This window comes from Pseudophryne corroboree, chromosome 1 (genome assembly GCF_028390025.1).
Source record: "Pseudophryne corroboree isolate aPseCor3 chromosome 1, aPseCor3.hap2, whole genome shotgun sequence".
Taxonomy (NCBI): Eukaryota; Metazoa; Chordata; class Amphibia; order Anura; family Myobatrachidae; genus Pseudophryne; species Pseudophryne corroboree.
In genome coordinates, this window is record NC_086444.1 from 305,994,262 (window position 1) to 306,021,619 (window position 27,358).

The 27,358-nt window shown below is 46.0% G+C and overlaps 1 protein-coding gene across 3 annotated transcripts in view; it reads right to left on the bottom strand.

Moving 5' to 3' along the window:
* The window catches only part of KNTC1 (kinetochore associated 1), a 736,750-nt gene that overhangs the window by 422,357 nt on the left and 287,035 nt on the right, over nucleotides 1–27,358 (bottom strand). For all 3 annotated transcript variants that reach the window (XM_063964446.1, XM_063964444.1, XM_063964445.1), the window contains exons 23-26: nucleotides 15,871–15,927; nucleotides 765–866; nucleotides 517–636; nucleotides 280–423 (exon numbers count right to left, since the gene is read on the bottom strand). In XM_063964446.1, the coding sequence (XP_063820516.1) occupies nucleotides 280–423; nucleotides 517–636; nucleotides 765–866; nucleotides 15,871–15,927 (423 nt within the window). The remainder of the gene's footprint in view (nucleotides 1–279; nucleotides 424–516; nucleotides 637–764; nucleotides 867–15,870; nucleotides 15,928–27,358) is intronic.

The following is a 27,358-nucleotide window of genomic DNA, read 5'->3' on the forward strand; positions in this document are numbered from 1 at the left end:
GTAACCTATAAAAACACACTCACATATACATGTTGAAATATTGGGGATTATTTTATTGACACAGCTGTATAACAACCTAATGTGTAAACACCATGAAGAAAGAAAGAAAATCAGGAGATTTATAATAAAGTAGCAAATAGTCTGCATCCCACAATGCTACATAAGACTGGGGAAATCAACGTGCATCCACAGTTAAAATCCAATGTGAGCATTAATAGACACCGTTGTTAAATATTTTAGGCTCTCAACATGTTTTTATTGTCCTGTGATTTGATTTACCTTAATGTACTGAAGTAAAAGTTCTTCTTCCTGGAGGCCATGTTGATGCATATAAGGTCTAATAACTTTTTCTAAAGTTGATGGAATAAGTTCAGGGGCCAATACTTTATCCAACATACGGAACACAATCGTAGTAGTAGTTTCCTAAAATTACCACAGTAGTATCAAAGCTGAGTAGAAAGTACAGAACTGTAATAATGATAAAGAGACTTTGATACCACAGCCTAATAAATTTACTTTTTCAAATTCGGAAAGGGCGAGTCTACAATTATACTTCCTGTACAGATCAACCAACTCCTGTAGACTACTGACAAGCTTCATTAGCTGTTGTACTTCCTCACAATCACGATCTTCTTCCTATTAATTTCAGAAAATAAAAAAGGTATGGAAAAATGGCGCAAATGTTCAACTATAACTACAGATAGGAAATAAATGGAATAGGAAAAGTAACAGTAAACAACATCAAAATATCAGTCCTCACTCACAAGCGGTATCCAAAGCCAAGAGGCAGCAATGCCAAGGTCTGCTGGATCCTTAGATATAAAATATACTTCTGCCATCTCATATCCATTTTCAGGCCAGTTGACCTATCAACAATGTTGAAAACCGTTAATACATTGCCCAAACTTTTCTCAGAAAAATAATTTTAACATGACATTCTGCAGAAGGTAAAAGAGGATTTTGGTACTTACCGATAAATCCATTTTCTGAATCTACTCGAGGACACTTCAAACAGCTGGGGTGTGAAGTACGCAGACAGGAGGAGGCACAATATAAATAAAAAAATGTATGCACAGCCGGATCCTCCCCATTTAGGCCCCTAATCCCTCATTTTGAAAAATTTTACGGAGAGAAGAGGGAACATGAAAAACAAAAACCCTACGGAGAGGAACCAAACGTAGTAACAAGTCAAACAGCAACCAAGAACCATTAACACAATAATGAAAACCGTTTGAACTAAATTTAACCAGAACACGCAGGCTGACAGCAAGGAGGTGGGCGTCCAGTGTCCACAAGTGGATACAGAGAAATGGATTTATCGGTAAGTACCAAAATCCTTTTTTCTCTTTCATCCACTAGGGGACACTGGAACACTTCAGACAGCTGGGGACGTCCCAAAGGTAATCCCATGGGCTGGAGTGCTGTCCGAAGCCTGTAGAACAAAACTTCCAAACCTGGTATTCCTAGATGCAAGTGTATCTAACCTGTAGAATCGAGTGAACGTGCGCGCCGATGACCATGTTGCAGCTCTGCAAAGTTGGGCAGTAGAGGCACCTCTAGCTGCAGTCCATGAAGCCCCCCCCCCCACACTGATCTGGTGGTATGAGCACCTAACCGAAAAGGGATGTTCTTACCACTAGAAATATAAGCCTGCTTGATGGTAAATCGTATCCATCTGGCTAGAGTCTGCTTGGGTCCAGCATATAGAACAAACAAAGTGTCAGACTTTCTAATAGAGGTTGTAGCCTGTACGTAGATTCTTAAGGCTCTGACTACATCCACAGACAAGTCCCCTTCCACAACTCCCTGTAAGGAGGGGATCACAATGGGCTGTTTAATGTGGAAACCTGAAACCACCTTAGAGAGGAATTCCACCTTTGTACGGAGCTCCGCTCTGTCCTCATAAAAAACGAGGAAGGCACTCTTACACGACAGAGCCCCTAACTCTGAGACCCTTCTTGCTGACGCCAAAGCTAGGAGCAGGGTAACCTTCCAGGATATGCATTTTAGATCTGCCTTCTCCAAAGGCTCGAAATCTGCAGATTTAAAAAATTCAAATACTAAATTTAGATCCCACAAGACCACGGGAGGACGAAAGGGCGGGTGTTTTCTCAATACACCTTGTAAAAATGTTTGGACCTCTTGTAAGGATGCCAGACTTTGTTGGAAAAGAATAGAGGGGGACGAGACTTGCACCTTCCAAGATACTAGCCTCAAACCTCCATCTAAACCATTTTGAAGAAATCTCAAAAAAGTCTAGAGGCGGAACTAGCTTTCTAGCTGCAAACATGGTAGGGATAGCGGATTTCAGAATTCCAGTGTCTCTCAGAATCCTGGTCTCAAGAACCACACCGTCAAAAACGTAGCCGGTTCAGGTCTGGGTGAAGGAATGGGCCTTGTGCCAAGAGGTCCTCCCCCTGCGGCAGCCTCCAAGAGTACTCCGCCAGGAACCCCCTCAGGTCCCAACTTCTGCGGTGCCAGTCTGGTGCTATTAAAATTACCCACGCTCTTTCCCTTTTCACCTTCTTTAACACTCTCGGCAACCGGGGAAACGGCGGAAAGATGTACACCAGATCGTATGGCCAGGGGATCGTCAGCATATCCACCGCCTCTGCTGATGGATCCCTTGTCCTAGGTACATACCTCAGTAGCTGATGGGTGTTCCGAAAGGCCATTACGTTCATTTGCAGTAGACCCCACTTTCGTACTATTGTCTCGAATGTCTGTGGGTGTAGACACCACTTCACTGGATGCATATCCCGACGACTTGGATAGTCTGCTTCACAATTTTCTACTCCCGGTATGAAGACTGCTGACAGGATTATGTTGCGTCTTTCTGTCCAAGACAGGATCCTTGTGGCCTCTCAAAGCCATACGGCTCTTTGTTCCTCCCTGACGGTTTATGTCCGCCGCTGCCGTCACATTGTCCGACTGCATTCTTACGTGTTGAGCCCTCACCAGGTCCTCCGCCAGAAGAAGAGCATTGTAAATGGCTCTTCGTTCCAGAATATTTATTGGGAGACTGTTCTCTTGCAGTGACCATCTTCCCTGAAACTGATGGTCTTCTAGCACTGCTCCCCATCCTCTGAGACTGGCATCTGTAGTCAGGATCTTCCAATCCCAGATTCCAAATTCTTTCCTGCTGCTAGGTTGATGTGGACTGACAACCAAATTAACGAGGTTCTGGCATGGGGCGACAAGCAAATTCTTCGGTGGAGAAGCCAGTGCATGCCTGCCTCCTGAGTAATCAGTTTCATATGAAAAGATCTGGAATGAAGTCTGCCGTATTGGATCACTTCGAAGGATGCCACCATCTTTCCAAGAAGCTTTACACAAAGATGCAGAGAGACCGTCTGGTTCTGCAGAACCTGGCGTACGATTTCCTTGAAGTCTCGTATCTAGTCTTCTGGAAGAAACAGTTTCAGATGTATCGTATATAAAATTAGACCTAGGAATTGGAACCTCTGTGTCAGCTGCAGATTGGATTTTTTTTAAATTTATGATCCAGCCATGTCGAATTAGAAATGGATGAGTGGTCTGGGCATCCCAGAACAACTGGTCCTGAGAGGGAGCCTTGATCAGAAGGTCATCCAAGTATAGGATGATCGTTAACCCTAACAATCGCAATTTCGCAATCATGATCTTTGTAAAGATTCTCGGGACTGATGATAGGCCGAATGGTAGGGTTCTGAACTGGTAGTGATTCTTACCCACTGCAAACCGTAAGAAGGTTTGGTGTGGGGTCAAATTGGAACATGAAGGTAAGCATCCTTTATGTCCATGGACACCATGAACTCTCCTGTTCCAGTCCCGCAATAACCGACTGAATTGACTGCTTCTTGAACCTGTAAACCTTTAGTAAAGGATTCAAAACTTTTAAATTGAGGATTGGCCTAACATACCCATCCGGTTTTGGTACTACAAAAAGATTTTAATAAAATCCCATTCCTCTTTGAGAAGCCCGGACAGAAATTATTACTTCCGTCAGAAGAAATCTTTGAATAGCCATATCTAATGCCCTCGTTTTCTGAGGACATCAAGGAAGGTCTGTTGTAAAGAATGGAGTGTAAGGACGGTTTAAAAAATCCATTTGGTTTTCCTGGGAGACAATATTGTTGATCCAGACTTCTGGTGAGGTTTCGGTCCAGGTGGCCCGAAACCTTTCCAACCGTGCGCCCACCATAGGAGACCCAAGGTGAGCTGGGTAACCGTCATGCAACGGTCTTGTCAGCAGGTTTAGGGTCCTGCTTTCTGGATGTGGACTGGAACAGCCTCTACTACTGCTTCAACGAGTTTGACCGTCAAAACCTCTTCCTCTAGCTTGAAAGGATTGAGACCTAAAAGAAATGAACACTGTACCAGAATAACGTATGACCGGTGGCGTGGTTCTAGGATACTTGGTAGGTAGAAAATAGGTTTTCCTGCTGTAGCTTGAGAAATCCACTTACCTAATTCCGGACCGAATAAAGCCTACCCTACAAAGGGGACCGCCTCCACTGCCTTCTTGGAATCATAATCTACTTGCCATTCTCTGAGCCACAGAGTCCTTCTGGCCGACATAGCTGAAGCCGAGGTGCGTGATGCTACTGTGCTAGCATACGTCGTGGCTTGGCAAATGTATGTAGACAAAACACGGATATGATCCGCTAGTCTAACTATTTCCTCTTGGCTGTTATCTTCCTCTACAGCCTGAACAATATGGCCAGCCCATGCTATAATATCTTTGGACACCCAAGAACTAATAATTGTAGGTCTGTGCGATGTTCCAGCCGCCACAAAAATAGATTTCAGTGCTGTGTCTAACTTACGATCTGACACATCTTTTAACGTAGTCACGTTTGGTATCAGCAAGATTGTCTTTTTTGACAGGCTAGCCAGGGAGGCGTCCACAATCAGCGGAACCTGCCACTTGGACATGACACCCTTGGGTAGTGGCTAATTAGCCGTGAATTTCCTTGGAATATGGAAGTGTTCATCAGGCTGCTTCCATGCTTCTCCCATTTGATCTTGGAGAGTCTGAAGAATCGGAAAAACCACTGTCTGCAGTTTCTGAGACTCAGATAAATCAAACACCTCAGGTTCCTTAACCTCTTCTTCTTTGAAGTTAAGGAGATGTTTTACCGCTTCAACAAGGGACTCTAATCCCTTGTCCTCAGCATCCTTCTCCCGAGGACTGACATCCATGATTTGGTCTACTGACTCTCCCTCCCTCAAGTCTTCAATGAGACCCTCCTTCTCCTCAGGCCCTTCCCGCAGGAGAGGGAGTGGTCTCTTTACTGCTTTACGCACATTCTTTTCTGCTTGTGCGGGCAGTGTAATTCTAATTAGTAATTCCTCCATAGTTTTGGAAAACCCAGCTGCTCATTCTAAATGTTGCTTCCGGGATTCCGCCATTTCCTTACAAATATCTGACAGGGCACTTTCCCATGACCCCAACGGGCCACTGCTCCCAGGCTGAGCGTCCATTCCCAAACATGTGTCGCACACCCCAGAGGTGCCACATTCGTGCTCTTTTTACCACATTTTGAGCATACATAGCATGTTTTTGTGGTCTTGGTTGGTGCTTTTGACATGTTGGAACACACACACACACAGACCACTCAGCAGTGCTTTCACCCTGTTTGAGTAGGAAGAGAAAGACTGCAAGGATATAGGGAGCAAAAAGAACTCAGAGTCACACAGCTGGAATTATAAAGTAAACCCCCCTCACACCACCAACTGATACTACAGCTTTGAGTTGACTGGGTTGGTATTTCTGTTGCTCCATCTCCGCAGGACCTGTTAGCAGTGTCTTCTGGAAAATAAAAACATAGAGCTTCTTGTAATGGAGACTCAGCGCTGATCCTATCCTATATTCTAATCACTAGGGGTTTCCCCTACTGTGACTGTACTCTGCCTCCTCAGAGAGGAAAGCCCGCCTCCTGAGGACTGACTTTAAATGCGCAGCCTCAAACCAACATGGCCGCTTCTAAAATTTTGTGAGCACATCATCTCCCCTCAGACACGCCTGCCGCCCTCTGTCAGCATGGAGACACTTACCGCTTAGCTACTGCCTCCCGCACCCGTGATCTTATCAGCGGTTTTAACACTCCTACCCCCACTCCAGCTTCCGGTCCCCTCGGGGCTGGATTTTGCTTCCTATCAGCGGTCACTACAGCTCCAGCAGTGTCTTCCTTGCTCTGCCAGGCCGACGAGTCTCAGCTCTACGGCAGCGACCCCAGCAGCTCCCAGCTATCTGTCGGACTTGAGCACTTACTAATGCGGCTCCCACCAGTACTGCGCGTCTGCTGTCTGGAATAGCTGAAAAGGGGGAAGGGGTGCAGTCGCTCTGCTGCCCAGCCCTAACCGCTGTATCCCCTCCTGATATTTAATACTTACTCTGCTCTTTGCTGATCGACCTCCTGAAAGAGATGTAGATCCTTTCAAACAGGATCTTTGTCTCTACCATATTTTGGAACTTTTGCCCCCCATTCCAATAGGTTGGCTCAATCCAAGATAATAGATTATTATAAGAAAAATTATATTTCAGTGGAGATGGAGCTCCTTGTGTGCTGCCCCTCAGCACAATTTTTCAAACTGAGGGATTGGGGGGCGTGAAGGGGGAGGAGTCAGCTGTGCATAAAGTTTTTTATTTAGATTGTGTCACCTCCGGTCTGCATACTTCACATCCCAGAACTCTGAAGTTCGTGTCTCCTAGTGGATGAAAGTGAAAAACAAACTAACAATGCTATACCAGCACATATAGAAAGCAATTCAGCCACTGCAACTACTTAACTGCAACCACTGTCAGATGGGCTTTTCCAGACAGTCGACCCAGGGGCTCGCAACGCTGCACTATGCATGAGGGGAGAAGAAATCTATCGCCACTGGGAAGGGAGGTAGGCAACTATGGCCACTGTGGTGGGGGACAGGGGGGAATCTATGGCAAATGGGGTATAGGAGGACAATACCTGGCCAGTGGGGGGACATTCTACAAATGGTGGGGAGGAGGGGACAATTTACAGTCGGGGGTGGTGGAGGGAGAATAATAATCTATAGCAACTGGAGGTAGGATAATCTATTTCCACTGAATTGTGAGCTAAACTATGGACTCTGGGGAGGAGGGGTGAAATAATGTACGGCCATGTAATGATCTTAAAGTGAATACCAGAAAAATCTCTTAAATCATAAATCTTTTCATTGTATTTATACAGTACGGATGGATAATGGTTAGCAGTATTGCTTCACAGCAATGAGTACGTGGGTTCAATTACCACCATGCCCTAACTTTGTGGAGTTTGTATATTCTCCATGTGCTTATGTGGGTTTCCTCCGAGTACTCTAGCTGTCACACAATCCCAAAATATTCTGGTTGGTTAATTGGCTCCAAACAAAACAAATGAACCATAGTCTGTAAATGTATATGGGTAGACTAGATTCTTATCTGCAGTCTAATTCTATATTTCTATGTTAAACCAACCAACCAAAAAAAATTTAATTAACTAATGCACAAGCACAGTAAAGTACATAGAAAAAAATCAAACAAAAAAACCCCCAATATATAACAACAAATGACAATCATACATCAGCGTATGCGATTCCACAATCTGCCGGCACCACTGATCAACAGCCAGTGATTATCGATGTTTTGTCAGGGAATATAAATATAAACATAATATTAATAATAATAATAATAATAATAATAATATTATTATTATTATTATTATTATTATTAAAACAACCTAGTAAAAATGCCCAATTCCGCTCGGGATTGGGGAATAGTGATTTTTAGACATGTTTAATATTCCTGATTACCCGATACAGCTGACGTGGGGTATCCAATCACCTGCTGTCATTTACGGCGGGTAACGGTATTGCCAGGGGCTATCCTATTGTCCCGAAAAGCGGTTGTGAGCTGCGGCTTATCTTGGAAACAAAATCCCTGATAAGCACCAGCTTTTCGGGGATGCAAACACGATAGCACACAGGTGTCACTGAATCTGGGTGTTTTAATGTGAAGAACTTTTAAAGGGCGACAGGATAGACTGTAAAAAAAAATATTGGTAAAACATCGGGAAAAATCCCCAAAAACCTCATTTTTTCACACCCAATGAATTTTCACCACTAATTGGATACCCCCCAAAGTGAGTGTATGTATAAATTAATTATATATATATATATATATATATATATATATATTTCTCGGACGTCCTAGTGGATGCTGGGAACTCCGAAAGGACCATGGGGAATAGCGGCTCCGCAGGAGACTGGGCACAACTAAAGAAGGCTTTTAGGTCACCTGGTGTGCACTGGCTCCTCCCACTATGACCCTCCTCCAGTTAGATTTTGTGCCCGGCCGAGGTTGGATGCACACTAGGGGCTCTCCGGAGCTTCTAGAAAGAAAGTATATAATTAGGTTTTTTATTTTACAGTGAGACCTGCTGGCAACAGGCTCACTGCAGCGAGGGACTAAGGGGAGAAGAAGCGAACCTACCTGCTTGCAGCTAGCTTGGGCTTCTTAGGCTACTGGACACCATTAGCTCCAGAGGGACCGACCGCATGGAACTGGCCTTGGTGTTCGGTCCCGGAGCCGCGCCGCCGTCCCCCTTACAGAGCCAGAAGTAAGAGGAGGTACGGAAAATCGGCGGCAGAAGACATCAGTCTTCACCAAGGTAGCGCACAGCACGGCAGCTGTGCGCCATTGCTCCTCATACACACTTCACACTCCGGTCACTGAGGGTGCAGGGCGCTAGGGGGGGGGGCGCCCTGAGCAGCAATAAAAAAACCTTGGCTGGCAAAAAATACCACAATATATAGCCCCAGAGGCTATATATGTGATAATTACCCCTGCCAGAATCCATAAAAAAGCGGGAGAATAGTCCGCGAAAAAGGGGCGGAGCTATCTCCTTCAGCACACTGGCGCCATTTCTCCCTCACAGCTCCGCTGGAAGGAAGCTCCCTGGCTCTCCCCTGCAGTCTACACTACAGAAAAGGGTAAAAAAGAGAGGGGGGGCACTAAATTTAGGCGCAGTATATATAACAGCAGCTATAGGGGACATAATTCAGTTAGTCCCTGCATTATATAGCGCTCTGGTGTGTGCTGGCATACTCTCACTCTGTCTCCCCAAAGGGCTTTTGTGGGTCCTGTCCTCTGTTAGAGCATTCCCTGTGTGTGTGCGGTGTGTCGGTACGGCTGTGTCGACATGTTTGATGAGGATAATGATGTGGAGGCGGAGCAGATGCCTATAGAAGGGATGTCACCCAATGAGGGGCAGACACCTGAGTGGATGGACTTATGGAAGGAATTGCGTGCACGTGTCGACACCTTACACAAAAAATTTGACGACATGCCAAATGCGGGACAGCCGGCTTCTCAGCTCGTGCCTGTCCAGGCGTCTCAAAGGCCATCGGGGGCTCTAAAACGCCCGCTACCTCAGATGGCAGACGCGGATGTCGACACGGATACTGACACCAGTGTCGACGACGATGAGTCTAGTCTAATGTCCACTAAGGCCATTCGGTGCATGATTGAAGCAATGAAAGAGGTGTTACAAATTTCTGATATAAACCCAGGTACCACTAAAAAGGGTATTATGTTTGGGGAGAAAAAACTACCCGTAGTCTTTCCCCCATCAGAAGAATTAAATGAAGTGTGTGAAGAAGCGTGGGCTTTCCCTGATAAAAGAGTGGTAATCTCTAAGAAGTTACTAATGGCGTTCCCTTTCCCGCCAGAGGATAGGTCACGTTGGGAGACACCACCTAGGGTGGATAAAGCGCTCACACGTTTGTCTAAAAAGGTGGCACTACCGTCTCCGGATACGACCGCCCTCAAGGAACCTGCTAATAGAAAGCAAGAGGCTATCCTGAAGTCTGTATATACACACTCAGGCATTATACTTAGACCTGCTATTGCGTCAGCATGGATGTGCAGTGCTGCCGCTGCGTGGTCAGATTCCCTGTCAGAAAATATTGACACCCTAGACAGGGACACTATTCTGCTAACCATAGAGCATATAAAAGACTCAGTCTTATACATGAGAGATGCACAGAGGGAGATCTGCCGGCTGGCATCTAAAATAAGTGCACTGTCCATTTCTGCTAGGAGAGGCTTATGGACTCGCCAGTGGACAGGGGATGCAGATTCAAAAAGGCACATGGAAGTTTTGCCTTATAAGGGTGAGGAGTTATTCGGGGATGGTCTCTCGGACCTAGTTTCCACAGCAACTGCTGGGAAGTCAGCATTTTTACCCCATGTTCCCTCACAGCCTAAAAAGGCGCCGTTTTATCAGGTACAGTCCTTTCGGACTCAGAAAAACAGGCGTGGAAAAGGCGGGTCCTTTCTGTCCAGAGGCAGAGGTAGGGGGAAAAGGCTGCAACAAACAGCAGGTTGCCAGGAGCAAAAGTCCTCCCCCGCTTCTTCCAAGTCCGCCGCATGACGGTGGGGCTCCACAGGCGGAGCCAGGTACAGTGGGGGGCCGCCTCAAAAATTTCAGCGATCAGTGGGCTCGCTCACAGGTGGATCCCTGGATCCTGCAAATAGTATCTCAAGGGTACAAACTGGAATTCGAGGCGTCTCCACCCCACCGGTTCCTAAAATCTGCCTTGCCGACAACTCCCTCAGGCAGGGAGGCTGTGCTAGAGGCAATTCACAAGCTGTATTCCCAGCAGGTGATAGTCAAGGTGCCCCTACTTCAACAAGGACGGGGTTACTATTCCACACTGTTTGTGGTACCGAAACTGGCCGGTTCGGTGAGACCCATTTGAAATTTGAAATCCTTGAACACGTACATAAAAAAATTCAAGTTCAAGATGGAATCGCTCAGGGCGGTTATTGCAAGCCTGGACGAGGGGGATTACATGGTATCCCTGGACATCAAGGATGCTTACCTGCATGTCCCCATTTACTATCCTCACCAGGAGTACCTCAGATTTGTGGTACAGGATTGCCATTACCAATTCCAGACGCTGCCGTTTGGACTCTCCACGGCACCGAGGGTGTTTACCAAAGTAATGGCGGAAATGATGATACTCCTTCGAAGAAAGGGAGTTTTAATTATCCCGTACTTGGACGATCTCCTAATAAAGGCGAGGTCCAAGGAGCAGTTGTTGGTGGGAGTAGCACTATCTCAGGAGGTGCTACACCAGCACGGTAGGATTCTGAATATTCCAAAATCACAGCTGGTTCCGACGACACGTCTACTGTTCCTGGGTATGATCCTGGACACAGTCCAGAAAAAAGTGTTTCTCCCGGAGGAGAAAGCCAAGGAGCTGTCATCTCTAGTCAGAGACCTCCTGAAACCGAAACAGGTATCGGTGCATCACTGCACGCGGGTCCTGGGAAAGATGGTGGCTTCTTACGAAGCAATTCCTTTCGACAGGTTCCATGCCAGAATCTTTCAGTGGGACCTGTTGGACCAATGGTCCAGATCGCATCTTCAGATGCATCGCCTAATAACCCTGTCTCCAAGAACAAGGGTGTCTCTGCTGTGGTGGCTGCAGAGTGCTCATCTTCTAGAGGGCCGCAGATTCGGCATACAGGACTGGGTCCTGGTGACCACGGATGCCAGCCTTCGGGGCTGGGGGGCAGTCACACAGGGAAGAAACTTCCAAGGACTATGGTCGAGTAAGGAGACTTACCTACACATAAATATTCTGGAACTAAGGGCCATTTACAACGCCCTAAGTCAGGCAAAATCCCTGCTTCTACACCAGCCAGTACTGATCCAGTCAGACAACATCACGGCAGTCGCCCATGTAAAATCGACAGGGCGGCACAAGCAGCAGGATGGCAATGGCAGAAGCCACAAGGATTCTCCGATGGGCGGAAAATCACGTACTAGCACTGTCAGCAGTGTTCATTCCGGGAGTGGACAACTGGGAAGCAGACTCTCTCAGCAGGCACGACCTCCACCCGGGAGAGTGGGGACTTCATCCAGAAGTCTTCACGCTGATTGTAAATCGATGGGAACGTCCACAAGTGGACATGATGGCGTCCCGCCTAAACAAAAAACTAGAGAGATATTGCGCCAGGTCAAGGACCCTCAGGCGATAGCTGTGGACGCTCTGGTGACACCGTGGGTGTACCAGTCAGTTTATGTGTTCCCTCCTCTGCCTCTCATACCAAGGGTACTGAGAATAATAAGAAACCGAGGAGTAAGAACAATACTCGTGGTTCCGGATTGGCCAAGACGAGCGTGGTACCCGGAACTTCAAGAGATGATCTCAGAGGACCCAGGGCCTCTGCCACTCAGACAGGACCTGCTGCAGCAGGGGCCCTGTCTGTTCCAAGACTTACCGCGGCTGCGTTTGACGGCATGGCGGTTGAATGCCGGATCCTGAAGGAAAAGGGCATTCCGGAGGAGGTCATTCCTACGCTGATTAAAGCCAGGAAAGATGTAACTGCAAAGCATTATCACCGCATATGGCGGAAATATGTTGTTTGGTGTGAGGCCAAAAAGGCACCAACAGAGGAATTTCAACTAGGTCGATTTCTGCATTTCCTACAAGCAGGAGTGACTATGGGCCTGAAATTAGGCTCCATTAAGGTACAGATCTCGGCTCTGTCGATTTTCTTCCAGAAAGAACTGGCTTCACTACCTGAAGTTCAGACGTTTGTGAAGGGAGTGCTGCATATTCAGCCCCCGTTTGTGCCTCCAGTGGCACCTTGGGATCTCAACGTGGTGTTGAGTTTCTTAAAATCACATTGGTTTGAGCCACTTAAAACAGTGGATCTAAAATATCTCACGTGGAAAGTGGTCATGTTATTGGCCTTGGCCAGGCGTGTGTCAGAATTGGCAGCTTTGTCTTGTAAAAGCCCTTATCTGATTTTCCATATGGATAGGGCAGAATTGAGGACTCGTCCTCAGTTTCTCCCTGAGGTGGTATCAGCTTTTCACTTGAACCAACCTATTGTGGTGCCTGCGGCTACTAGGGACTTGGAGGATTCCAAGTTGCTGGACGTAGTCAGGGCCTTGAAAATGTATGTTTCCAGGACGGCTGGAGTCAGGAAAACTGACTCGCTATTTATCCTGTATGCACCCAACAAGCTGGGTGCTCCTGCTTCTAAGCAGACTATTGCTCGCTGGATTTGTAGCACAATTCAGCAGGCGCATTCTGCGGCTGGACTGCCGCATCCTAAATCAGTAAAAGCCCATTCCACAAGGAAGGTGGGCTCATCTTGGGCGGCTGCCCGAGGGGTCTCGGCTTTACAACTTTGCCGAGCTGCTACTTGGTCAGGGGCAAACACGTTTGCAAAATTCTACAGATTTGATACCCTGGCTGAGGAGGACCTGGAGTTCTCTCATTCGGTGCTGCAGAGTCATCCGCACTCTCCCGCCCGTTTGGGAGCTTTGGTATAATCCCCATGGTCCTTTCGGAGTTCCCAGCATCCACTAGGATGTCAGAGAAAATAAGATTTTACTCACCGGTAAATCTATTTCTCGTAGTCCGTAGTGGATGCTGGGCGCCCGTCCCAAGTGCGGATTGTCTGCAAAACTTGTACATAGTTACTGTTAACTAAAGGGTTATTGTTGAGCCATCTGTTGAGAGGCTCAGTTGTTTTCATACTGTTAAACTGGGTATAGTATCACGAGTTGTACGGTGTGATTGGTGTGGCTGGTAAGAGTCTTACCTGGGATTCAAAATCCTTCCTTATTATGTCAGCTCGTCCGGGCACAGTGTCCTAACTGAGGCTTGGAGGAGGGTCATAGTGGGAGGAGCCAGTGCACACCAGGTGACCTAAAAGCTTTCTTTAGTTGTGCCCAGTCTCCTGCGGAGCCGCTATTCCCCATGGTCCTTTCGGAGTTCCCAGCATCCACTACGGACTACGAGAAATAGATTTACCGGTGAGTAAAACCTTATTATATATAGTTTTCATTACTTCAAAACAGCTATTTAACTCTACCACTAGCACAAGTAAAGTAGAGAGCTAGAGGGAGGCTCAACTCCCACCTCTGATTGGTTGCCTGCAGAACAAAGCCCACTTCCTACCAACTGAAGGTATAAAATCCCCCTCATCCCTTAAAACGCTCTTGAGCAGGGGTGAGGATTAGCAGCATTGTGCATTTGCAAATGGAGAACACATGACAGTGAAATCATGTATAGCATTTATGTAATTATATTAGTCTATATGCGCAAAAATGTTTATTTTTATTTCAATCCAAAGAGTAGTTTGGCAAAATATGTTACTCCATTGCAATTACCCCATACTGTTGACATTATCCAAGGCTTGACAGCAATAATTGCCTCATGCTGCAGTAACCCACTGTACTGCTATAAATACCAGTCTGTCACACATTACATTATTATATAATTAACCCATCCTGCTAGTTGACATGTATTCTTATACTCTGTCATGCCAAACTACTATTTGAACCTTTATTAAATAATGTATTACACAGAATGAATTAACCTTGGGTTTAAATTGTAGTCTGGATGGGATGCATGAAAAATATACATTTGCCCTGTACTGCATTATTCAAATGATAACTATACCTTATTGACTGGGAACCATTAAATATTTTTGTTTACTAATTTTATGTGTATTTGTTAATAAGGAGTATATTAAAATTGCTGCTGTACTTAAAACGGTATGTCCAAAGGGCACGCTCAACGCAGATTTCTGAACACACCTCAGAAATCTGCATCTAGTGTCCACGCTAGGCTCTTTTGACAGTGTGCCGCGCCCTGCCCGTTTAGTAAATATTGAGATTCATACTGCCCTTTTGTGACTGCTGACTTGCGGCCTGCACTTCACTGGAGCACACCAGATAGACACCAGAGTCACTGATAGAAGAGATGGGTCGAGCAAAGGGCCAGGTGCCCAGCAATAGCCCAACACCCAGAAGGTGACCACCTTTCAAAGAACAGAAATGTACTGGTGACCCAATAACCCTAATTCCACACAAGCCCTCTGGGGACCACGCAGGCTCACAAACACTGCAACCCACTGGGCATGAAATGGAGAGGTGAGCTGCCTCACAAATTTCCAGTGAAGTACTGCGCAAGTAATTTGGTGCATTATCAGTTTGACTACAGCAACAAAATGCAAACCCAACCATGTGATGATATTCTTAATAATGTTAAATGCAACAAGTATTTATCAGACGTCATATCTTTCAATCTACGGGGGAATTACACATATATATATATATATATATATATATATACACACATATATATATATACACACACACATATATATATATATATATATATATACATACATACATACACACACACATATACATACACGCCCTCCAAATTGAAGTGTACCGTCTTCAGTGGTCAGCACCCAGCACACAAATCTTAGAGTGAACACTACGTTCCCAAACTGGGAAAACCATATAACCATCTTAGACATCCAAGAGAGAGATTTGAAAGTATCAGTATCCAATAACTTAACACAACTGTACAAAGTTAAAAAAATTTGGAACCTGCTGTTTGCTAGAGCTCTACCATGCACACTAAATACTACATCTTTCAAATTAACTCATGGGTAGAGTGACCGTAATGTAGATCACAAAGGTCTTGGAATTACAGCATCCAGGAAATTACAAAGCAGATACTTTTTGATGACCGATTTTGTGTCTGGAAGTATGGAGATTAAAACCATCTTTGGTTATCACGCATTATATTATTTTACTTATAATGCATCAACACCCAGATCATTGAGTAACTATCCAGTAAGATCTTTCCCCATAAGCTCAAGAGTATTGTGCAACCACAACAAAGGTGTCCCTTTACCATCCTGACTGTAACACAAGAGCTTTAGCTGGTATCAGTAAACAGTGTAATCTGCCTGGGCCGCAGTCACATGTGTTGATTAAAAGTCTAGCAATATCTAGAACAGTGTCCCAGATACTTAAACTTAAATAGACTATAATTACTTACCTTATCTGTTAGTTCTAGAGCTCTTGCTCTGTGTTCCAGCCATTTTGCAACAAGTTTCTATGGAAAGAAACAGAACTTATATAAATAATTTGGTAACTATAGTGGTATGAAAATATAATAGTGTAATTAAAGAAGGATAGCAGAAAACCATTACTTTTCATCGTATTATTCCTGTGTTATTAATGGCTCCTCCCACGGTTTTAAGTGTACACATTATTTGAATAGTGTGTACACCTAACAGAAAAACCAAACACACACTTACAGTGTCTTCCAATCCGAGTTACTAATTAGACTCGGAGAAAAGGGTTTGACACAAGTAAAAAAATCAAATATTCTTTTATCCATGGGTGACACTAAAGCGCTGGGAATATTCAATAGCTAGTCACTCAGCAGTAGCCATAGGCAGCACTTTACATCCAAAAGGGACATGAGTAGAACCTGTAAAATTATGCAAAGGCATGTACCAAAGACCAGATGGATGCCTGACACAGATGCTCCGGATAGCATACTCGCGCATTACAGCAAACAGTACGATATTATAGGCATTACTGAAACTTGGTGGGACGATTCTCATGATTGAACAGTCAATCTAGAGGGCTATACACTGTTTAGGAGAGACAGACTAAATAAAAAGGGTGGAGGGGTGTGTCTTTACGTAACGCCGTTTTTAAAACCTGATATACGGGAAGATATTCAGGAGGGGACTGTAGACACTGTCGAGACATTATGGGTAGAAATTGCATGCGGGGAAAAAGGAATAAAAAAGTTAGTATTGGGTGTATGCTATAGGCCGCCTGGTATCAACGTATCTGATGAGGAATTGTTACTAAAACAAATTGAAAGAGCAGCAGGAGTAGGAGACATAGTAGTGATGGGAGATTTTAACTATCCAGAGATAAACTGGAAAAACGATTCATGTGATACTGCTAGGGGCAATATGTTTTTAAACACACTTAATGATAACTACTTAGTTCAACTAATTGAGGAACCAACTAGGTACAATGCAATCTTAGACCTGGTATTAACAAACAATGGGGATTTGGTATCAGGTATTATAGTAGGGGAACCCATAGGAAACAGCGACCACAATATGGTCACATTCAATATCAGTTTCCATAAACAACCCTATACTGGATCAACTAGGACTCTAAACTTTAGCAAAGCAAACTTTGATAAGATGAGGGTATTTTTCAGGGATATTGAATGGGAAGGTTTGTTTTTAGGAAAAAATACTACAGAGAAATAGGAGGTACTAAAATTCCTGCTAGCTAAAAATACACTCAAATTTATTCCTACGAGCAGCAAAAAAAGGAATAAAAATCATAAACAGATGTGGCTTAACAAAAAGATTAAGGAATTTATGGGCAAGAAAAGGCGAGCATTTAAAAAATACAAATCTGACGGGGAAGCAGAGTCATTTCAGCACTATAAGGAATGTAACAAAATATGCAAAAAGGAAATAAGAGCGGCTAAAGTAGAAACTGAAAAACTAGTAGCAAAGGAAAGCAAAGCGAATCCCAAAAAATTCTTTAAATACATTAATAGCAAGAGATTAAAGAAGGAGAGTATAGGCCCTTTAAAAGACAAGTTGGGAGTCTTAAGCAAAAATGATAATGACATAGCGGACACACTAAATGAGTTTTTTTCAACAGTATTTACTAGAGAGGACCCAATTCAGGGACTGACACACAATCTCAATAATGACAATATCACACTGATAGGTACTTATTTAAGCGATGAAGTAGTCTGTGACCGATTAAAACATTTAAAGATTAATAAGTCACCAGGTCCCGATGGTATTCACCCAAGGGTTCTAATGGAGCTTCATTCTGAACTTGCAAAACCGTTATTTTTGATCTTTAAGGATTCAGTAATATCAGGTATGGTTCCCAAAGACTGGCGTATAGCGGAAGTAGTGCCTATATTCAAAAAGGGAAGTAAAGCTGAACCAGGTAATTATAGACCAGTTAGTCTTACATCTATAGTGGGGAAAGTATTGGAAGGTATTCTAAGAGATAGTATTCAGAAGTTCCTTGAAGTCAATAAGGTCATTAAAAGGAATCAACATGGGTTTATAAAGGACAGATCCTGTCAAACCAACTTACTTGGCTTTTATGAAACAGTAAGCGCAAACCTAGATCAGGGTAAAGAGGTGGATGTAATCTTTTTAGATTTTGCCAAAGCGTTCGATATTGTACCACACATGAGACTTATCTACAAGCTACAAGAATCAGGGCTAGGAAGCACAATATGCACTTGGGTCAAAAACTGGTTAGATAATAGGGAGCAGCGCGTTGTGGTTAATGGATCTTTTTTAACTTGGACTGAAGTGCTAAGTGGTGTGCCGCAAGGCTCAGTATTAGGACAGCTATTGTTCAATATTTTCATTAACGACCTAACAGAAGGTCTAGAGAGCATGGTGTCAATTTTTGCAGATGATACCAAATTGTGTAAAGTTATAAATGCGTAGGGGGATGCGGAGTCGCTTCAGAATGACTTAGTTAAATTAGAAGCTTGGGCAGCGAAATGGAGAATGCGCTTCAATACAGACAAGTGTAAGGTAATGCACTGTGGTAACAAGAACAAAAATAACACCTACCTACTAAATGGGGTAAAATTAGGGGATTCTGTACTGGAAAAGGACTTAGGTGTCCTCATAGATAGCAAACTAAGCAGTAGTACCCAAAGTAGGACTGCAGCAAAGAAGGCTAATAAGATATTAGCATGCATAAAACGGGGAATTGATGCTAGGGACGAGAGTATTATACTCCCGTTATATAAATCACTTGTGAGGCCACACCTTGAATACGGTGTACAATTCTGGGCACCTTACTACAAAAAGGATATCCTGGAGCTAGAAAAGGTTCAAAGGCGGGCGACCAAACTAATTAAGGGTATGGAGACGCTGGAATACGAGGAAAGGCTTGCAAGACTAGGCATGTTTACACTGGAAAAGAGGAGATTAAGAGGGGACATGATCAACATTTACAAATATATAAGGGGACATTATACAGATCTTGCGCAGGACCTGTTTTTGGTTAGATCAACACAGAGAACTCGTGGACACTCGCTCAGGTTAGAGGAGATTCCGCACAATACGGCGTAAAGGCTTTTTTACGGTAAGGACGATACGTGTTTGGAATTCTCTGCCTGAGGGAGTTGTAATGACCAACTCAGTCAACACCTTTAAGAATTGGTTAGATAAATTCCTAATGGATAAGGATATCCAGGGTTACGGGGCATAGTAACGCACTATGGTTATTATAAAAAAAGAGGGGTTAATCGGAACGGCAGTCAGCAACTTCAGTCAAAATTTTATACAAAATAATCGTGCATAGGAGACCACAAATAGGTTGAATCCGATGGACAATTGTCTTTTTTCAACCTTAGATACTATGTTACAAAGATGCACTCGCCAATTTGAAAATACAGTGTGCAATTACATTTTCAGGGACATGTTACCATGGCAAAATGTAACACTGAACAATAACCAAAGTCTGTCACTGTTGCAATAGTAAATAAAGGCTGTTTTTATATTTTAATCTTGTACATTTGATACCTACCTTTGCGACTGGACTGTGTATATTAAAACTGTGGTTTTTATTTAACTTGCTCTTTGAATGTTTACTGGGACCAGCAGTGTTCCTAATTATGAGCTTTCATGAAAACAGTTTGAAAACAGTACACACTACGCCGATTTGTTTCTCTATTTACATGTTTTCTCAACTAAGAGTCAGCAGCCTGAAGATGTTGCTTTAAGTTAAGTTGCTGCTCTTAATACCAATGTATCTACACAATTCACAGGGTGTTTTCACTAATTTGAATGTAGGCGCTCTTATTCACTCCACTTTGTTATATATCCACTCACGTACTGTGCAAGAGCTGCCACTCCTCTATATTTTGAGGTGTGTTATGTGTTTTTAACAAAAGTCTTGCGAAATCATTCTTAAATCACTAATTAGTGTGTCTTATTAGGATAATCTAAGGCGCTGTTCTCCAATTTTCCGTGAAATTATCTATCTATCTATCTATATACACACACACACACACACACACAAAACCCCACCTGTATTCATAAAAGATAAGGACAGGAGACATGCAAGCCAAGACCACAGCTCCGAAACTCTCCAAGCTGTGGAGACAGCATTGTAGGGGAGAAATTTAACTCCACCAAATAAGTTTTACAGGCAAAAAACTCTGTGAGCCGTGCAGAGCGGGAATCAGTGTGCAGGGGGAGCGTGCGAGCAGCGGTATGGGGGGCGGGCGGGGAGGGGGGTAGTGCTGAGTTTCTGAACGGGAGCTCCAACCATTAGGGTATAGAAGCTCCAGAATGCAAGACCCAAAACCCCGACTGCAGAGCCGATGCCAGCGCCAACGGCTCTCTGCGCCGTGCAAGGAAACTGAGAGCGGGGAGCGGTGTGCCGCCGGAGACCAGGAATGGGTCAGACTCTTAAATAGTTAACTGGAGAACTGGAGACTTGAACCTGTGACCCTGTGTTCAGGAATGCAGAGTTTAGCTGTGTGAGCTATAAGAGCTCTTCTGGCGGCTGTCTCATGGCTCAGCATTAGAAAAAAGTTAAGTTTCTACTCACCGCTGCTGCTTCACATTGCAACTCGGTTGCTTATCCACACAGCTGTCCTTGCTTTGTAGATGGAGTGACCGCGACACGCGCCGCACGCAGCGGTGTCCGGCCACTTATACCTACCGCTGCCATGCTGCCAGGAACTTCTGCTGACGGAGCGACCCCGACACGCACCGCACGCAGCGGTGTCCGGCCAGTCTCCGGAGAGCTAGTGTCTCCTTCAGCCGAGGCCCATCCCGAGCTGCACGCAGCTGCGATGAGACCTCGCTGCCAGCTTCCCGCGGTGCAAACTGGCAGAGGCAGAGCTGCCAGTCTGTGAGTATAAGAAAGAAAAAGAAAAATAATAAAGAAAAAAATAAGATTTTACACCTACCGGTAAATCTATTTCTCGTAGTCCGTAGAGGATGCTGGGACTCCGTAAGGACCATGGGGAATAGACGGGCTCCGCAGGAGACATGGGCACTTTAAGAAAGAACTGAACTCTGGGTGTGCACTGGCTCCACCCTCTATGCCCCTCCTCCAGACCTCAGTTAGAGAAACTGTGCCCAGAGGAGATGGACACTACGAGGAAAGGATTTTGATAATCCAAGGGCAAGATTCATACCAGCCACACCAATCACACCGTATAACTTGTGAGAAACTACCCAGTAAACAGTATGAACAAACAATATAGTCTCGGTCCAAACCGATGAAACTACAACATAACCCTTATGCACGCAATAACTATATACAAGTCTTGCAGAAGAAGTCCGCACTTGGGACGGGCGCCCAGCATCCGCTACGGACTACGAGAAATAGATTTACCGGTAGGTGTAAAATCTTATTTTCTCTAACGTCCTAGAGGATGCTGCGAGTCCGTAAGGACCATGGGGATTATACCAAAGCTCCCAAATGGGCCGGAGAGTGCGGATGACTCTGCAGCACCGATTGAGCAAACATGAGGTCCTCCTCAGCCAGGGTATCAAACTTATAGAACTTTGCAAAGGTGTTTGATCCCGACCAAGTAGCTGCTCGGCACAACTGTAATGCCGAGACCCCTCAGGCAGCCGCCCAAGAAGAGCCCACTTTCCTAGTGGAATGGGCCCTAACCAATTTTGGCAACGGCAATCCTGCCGAAGAATGCGCCTGCTGAATCGTGTTGCAGATCCAGCGAGCAATAGTCTGCTTTGAAGCAGGAGCGCCAACCTTGTTGGCAGCATATAGAACAAACAATGCTTCTGTCTTCCTGACCCTTTCTGTTCTGGCCACATAAATCTTCAAAGCCCTGACCACATCAAGGGACTCTGAATCCTCCAAGTCACGCGTAGCCACAGGCACGACAATAGGTTGGTTCATATGAAAAGATGAAACCACCTTAGGAAGGAATTGGGGACGAGTTCTCAACTCCGCCCTATCCACATGAAAAACCAGATAGGGGCTTTTATGTGACAAAGCCGTGAATTCCGAAACTCGCCTTGCAGAAGATAAGGCTAACAGCATGACCACTTTCCAAGTGAGGTATTCAATTCCACCGTTTTGAGTGGTTCAAACCAAGGTGACTTAAGGAACCGAAACACCACGTTAAGGTCCCAAGGCGCCACCGGAGGTACAAAAGGAGGCTGAATATGCAGTACTCCCTTCACAAACGTCTGTACTTCAGGAAGAGAAGCCAATTCTTTTTGAAAGAAAATGGATAAGGCCGAAATTTGAACCCTTATGGACCCTAATTTTAGGCCCAAATTCACTCCAGTCTGAAGGAAGTGAAGGAGACGGCCCAAATGGAACTCATCCGTAGGAGAATTCCTGGCCTCACACCAAGAAACATATTTTCTCCATATGCGGTGATAATGTTTCGATGTCACGTCCTTCCTAGCCTTGATCAGGGTAGGAATGACCTAATCCGGAATACCTTTTTCAGCTAGGATCCGGCGTTCAACCGCCATGCCGTCAAACGCAGCCGCGGTAAGCCTTGGAACAGATAGGGCCCCTGTTGCAGCAGGTCCTGCCGTAGAGGAAGAGGCCACGGATCTTCTGTGAGCAACTCCTGCAGATCTGGATACCAAGTCCTTCGTGGCCAATCCGGAGCCACGAGGATTGCTTTCACTCCTCTTTGTCTTATTATTCTCAACACCTTGGGTATGAGAGGAAGAGGAGGAAACACATAGACAGACCTGAAAACCCAAGGTGTCACCAGGGCGTCCACCGCTACCGCCTGAGGGTCTCTTGATCTGGCGCAATACCGCTTTAACTTTTTGTTGAGACGGGACGCCATCATGTCTATTTGGGGCAGTCCCCACTGACCCACGATCTGTGCGAAGACTTCCTGATGAAGTCCCCAACTCTCCCGGATGCAGGTCATGTCTGCTGAGGAAGTCCGCTTCCCAGTTGTCCACTCCCGGAATGAACACTGCTGACAGTGCGCTTACATGACCTTCCGCCCAGCGAAGAATCCTGGTGGCTTCTGCCATTGCCACTCTGCTCCTTGTGCCGCCTTGGCGGTTTACATGCGCCACTGCTGTGGCATTCTCCGACTGAATCAGAACCGGCTTGTTGCGAAGTAATTCTTCCGCTTGACGCAGGGCGTTGCATATGGCCCTCAACTCCAGGACGTTGATGTGGAGACAAGTCTCTAGACTTGACCAGAGACCTTGGAAACTCCTTCCCAGTGTGACCGCTCCCCAACCTCAGAGGCTCGCGTCCGTGGTCACCAGGATCCAGTCCTGAATGCCGTACCTGCGGCCCTCTAGAAGGTGAGCACTGTGCAGCCACCACAGGAGAGATACCCTGGCTCTGGGAGATAGGGTGAACCTTTGATGCATGTGTAGATGAGACCCGGACCATTTGTCCAGTAGGTCCCATTGAAAAGTCCTCGCACAGAACCTGCCGAAGGGGATGGCCTCGTAAGATGCCACCATCTTCCCCAGGACACGTGTGCAGTGATGCACCGAAACCTTTTTTGGCTTTAATAAGTTCCTGACCAGAGCCATGAGCTCCTGAGCCTTTTCCATCGGAAGAAAAACCTTTTTCTGGTCTGTGTCCAGAATCAGGCCCAAAAAGGTCAGACGCGTTGTAGGAACCAGTTGGGACTTCGGGATATTGAGAATCCAACCGTGCTGCTGTAACGCCTATACAGACAGTGACACGCTGTCCAGTAACTCCTCCCGAGATCTCGCCTTTATGAGGAGATTGTCCAAGTATGGGATAATTGTGACACCCAGCTTGCGCAGGAGCACCATCATTTCCGCCATTACCTTGGTGAAAATTCTCGGGGCCGTGGAAAGCCCAAACGGCAACGTCTGAAATTGGTAATGACAGTCCTGTACTGCAAATCTCAGGAACGCCTGGTGAGGAGGGAAAATCGGAACATGAAGGTATGCATCCTTTATGTCCAGGGACATCATCCAATCTCCCCCCCCCCCCCCCCCCCCTCCAGGCTGGCGATGACCGCTCTGAGCGATTCCATTTTGAACTTGAACTTCTTCAAGTACAGGTTTAGGGAATTTAGATTCAAAATGGGTCTGACCGAACCGTCCGGTTTCGGGACCACAAACAGGGTTGAGTAATACCCCTGCCCTTGCTGGAGAAGAGGAACTTTGACTATCACCTGTTGAAGATACAATTTTTAAATTGCAGTCAACACTAACTCCCTCTCTGACGGAGAAGCTGGTAGAGCCGATTTTAAAAACCGGCGAGGAGGCACCTCTTCGAATTCCAGCCTGTATCCCTGAGAAACCATCTCTATTGCCCAGGGATCCACCTGTGAGTGAACCCAGACTTGGCTGAAAAGTCGAAGACGTGCCCCCACTTGAGCTGACTCCCCCAGGGAAGCCCCAGCGTCATGCGGTGGATTTTGCAGACGTAGGGGAGGACTTCTGCTCCTGGGAACTAGCTTTTTTCCCTTGCCTCTACCTCTTGCAAGAAATGACGATCCCCGTACCTTCTTGCTTTTATTTGAACGAAAGGACTGCATTTGATAATGAGGTGTCTTCTTAGTATGTTGCGGGGGAACATAAGGTAAAAAATTCGATTTACCGGCCGTAGCAGTAGAGACAAGGTCCGAGAGGCCTTCTCCAAAACAACTCCTCCCCCTTGTAAGGCAACGACTCCATATGCCGCTTTGAGTCGGCATCCCCCGTCCACTGTCGGGTCCACAAGAGTCGCCTAGCAGAAATAGACATAGCATTTATTCTGGAGCTTAGTAAGCAAATGTCTCTTTGAGCATCCCGCATATATAAAGCAGCATCTTTGATATGCTCTAGTGTCATTAGAATGGTATCCTTCTCTAGGGTGTCAGTCTCCGTAGATAACGAATCTGTCCATGCTGCGACAGCACTACAAACCCAGGCCGATGCCATAGCCGGTCTAACAATAGTACCGGAATGTGTGTAAATGTACTTCATGGTAACCTCCTGCTTACGATCAGCAGGATCCTTGAGCGTAGCTGTATCCTGGGAAGGCAGTGCCACCGTCTTGGACAAGCGTGTCAGCGCCTTGTCTACTTTAGGCGAAGATTCCCATCGTATCCTGTCCTTTTGTGGAAAGGGATACGCCATAAGAATCCTTTTGGGAACTTGTAGTCTCCTATCGGGAGATTCCCAAGCCTTTCCGCACAATTTGCTTAGCTCAAATGAGGACAGAAAAGCGACCTCAGGCTTTTTCCCTTTATACATGTGTACCCTCGTGTCAAGGTTCTTCAGTGATATGCAAAACCTCTTTAATGGCAATAATCATGTAACGAATACTTTTTGCCACCTTTGGCTGTAATTTTGCATCCTCATAGTCGACACTAGAATCTGAGTCCGTGTCGGTATCGGTGTCAGTAATCTTGGAGACCAGAAGGTCCCGGTGCCACTGGGGCAGGCATGGTCTGACTACCTGACTGCTCCCTAGCCTCAGCCTGGTCTAACCTCTTATGCAATAAATTTACATTTGCATTCAAGACATTCCACATATCCACCCAGTCCGGTGTCGGCGTTGCCGACGGCGACCTGACAACCATGCACTCCCCCTCCTCCTTAGGTGAGCCTTCATCGTCAAACATGTCGACATACACGTACCGACACACTCCAAACACACAGGGAATCTCTTATCTGAAGACAGGTTCCCCCCTAGGCCCTTTGGAGAGACAGAGAGTATGCCAGCACACACCCCAGCGCTATATGACCCAGGAAAAAACAAAGTATGTTTACCCAGTAGCGCTACTGTAATGTATAATCGCCAAATATGTGCCCCCCCCCTCTACTTTAAAACCCTCTTTCACCGTGTGTCAAGCAGGGGAGAGTCCGGGGAGCTTCCTCTCAGCGGTGCTGTGGAGAGAAAATGGCGCTGGTGAGTGCTGAGGGAGAAGCCCCGCCCCCTCGGTGGCGGGCTTCTGTCCCACTCAAACTTAATAAAATATGGCAGGGGCTCTTTTATATACATGCACAGTGCCCACCTGTACATGTATATAGTCATTTGCCATAGTAAAGGTATTCTATTGCTGCCCAGGGCGGCGGCGCCGCCGCCCCCCCCCCCTGTGCCCTGCACCCTTACAGTGACCGGAGTGTGTGAGGTGTATGGGAGCAATGACGCACAGCTGTAGTGCTGTGCGTTACCTCAGTGAAGCACCCAAAGGCTTCTGCCGCCTCAGTAGACTTCTTTCTACGTTTCTACCGGCTCTGTGAGGAGAACGGCGGTGCGGCTCTGGGATGAACGCCCAGGACGAACCTGTGTTCCAGTCCCTCTGGAGCTAATGGTGTCCAGTAGCCGAGAAGCAGAGCCTATCATTTAAGTAGGTCTGCTCCTCTCTCCTCAGTCCCTCGATGCAGGGAGTCTGTTGCCAGCAGAGCTCCCTGAAAATAAGAAGAAAAAGAAAAGAAAAAAAAAAACTAACAAAATGCTTTCTTAGCAGGAAACTCAGGAGAGCTCCCTGCAGTGCACCCATCTTCCTCTGGGCACAGTCTAAAACTGAGGTCTGGAGGAGGGGCATAGAGGGAGGAGCCAGTGCACACCCAGAGTTCAGTTCTTTCTTAAAGTGCCCATGTCTCCTGTGGAGCCCGTCTATTCCCCATGGTCCTTACGGAGTCCCAGCATCCTATAGGACGTTAGAGAAGACCCAAGTGACCGGCTCCCTTGGGCACCAAAATAAGACTGGCTTGGAGGTGGGAAATAGTCACATGGTTATAAATTTAAAGTGCCAGCTCCCAGTTACTGCCTACTATTTCCCCATTGTATCTGCACTCCAGTGGCCCCTAGTGGATGAAGGAGAAAGATCTGGGAACCAGAGCACGAGTTACTACGTTTTGCAGTAAGTCCTCTTTATTTTCAATTGCATGCTTTGACCTTCTGGTTTTCTATAACGCCAAGGGTATTTACCAAAATCATGGCACCTATGGTAGCTATAGTGCATCATCGGGACGTTATTGTAATTCCCTACCTAGACATTCTGCTCATCAAAGCACTATCAGCAGAGCTACTCAGTGCTCACTTGCAGGTGGTCATGTCAACTCTGGAATTCCACGGTTGGGTCCTCAACCTGCCCAAGCCCAGTTTGATCCCAGCACAGAGAATATTTTTTCTGGGACTGCATGTCGACACCTGGTGTCAGCATGTGCCAGAGGACAAGGGGGGTCATTCCGAGTTGATCGCAAGTAGCAACTTTTTGCTGCTCGTGCAATCAACTAGACGCCGCCTATGGGGGAGTGTATTTTAGCATAGCAGGGCTGCGATCGTTTGTGCAGCCCTGCTATGCTGAAAAAGTTTTGTGCAGAACAAGACTAGCCCTGCAGCGATGAAGGTCCCGGAATTGACGTCAGACATCCAACCTCCAAACGCCTGCACACGCCTGCGTTCGGATCTCCACGCCCAGAAAACGGTGAGTATCCGCCCCGGAACGCCTCCCCGCGGTCAAACCTCTTGCGATCGCGCCAGCGATCACTTTCTTCTGG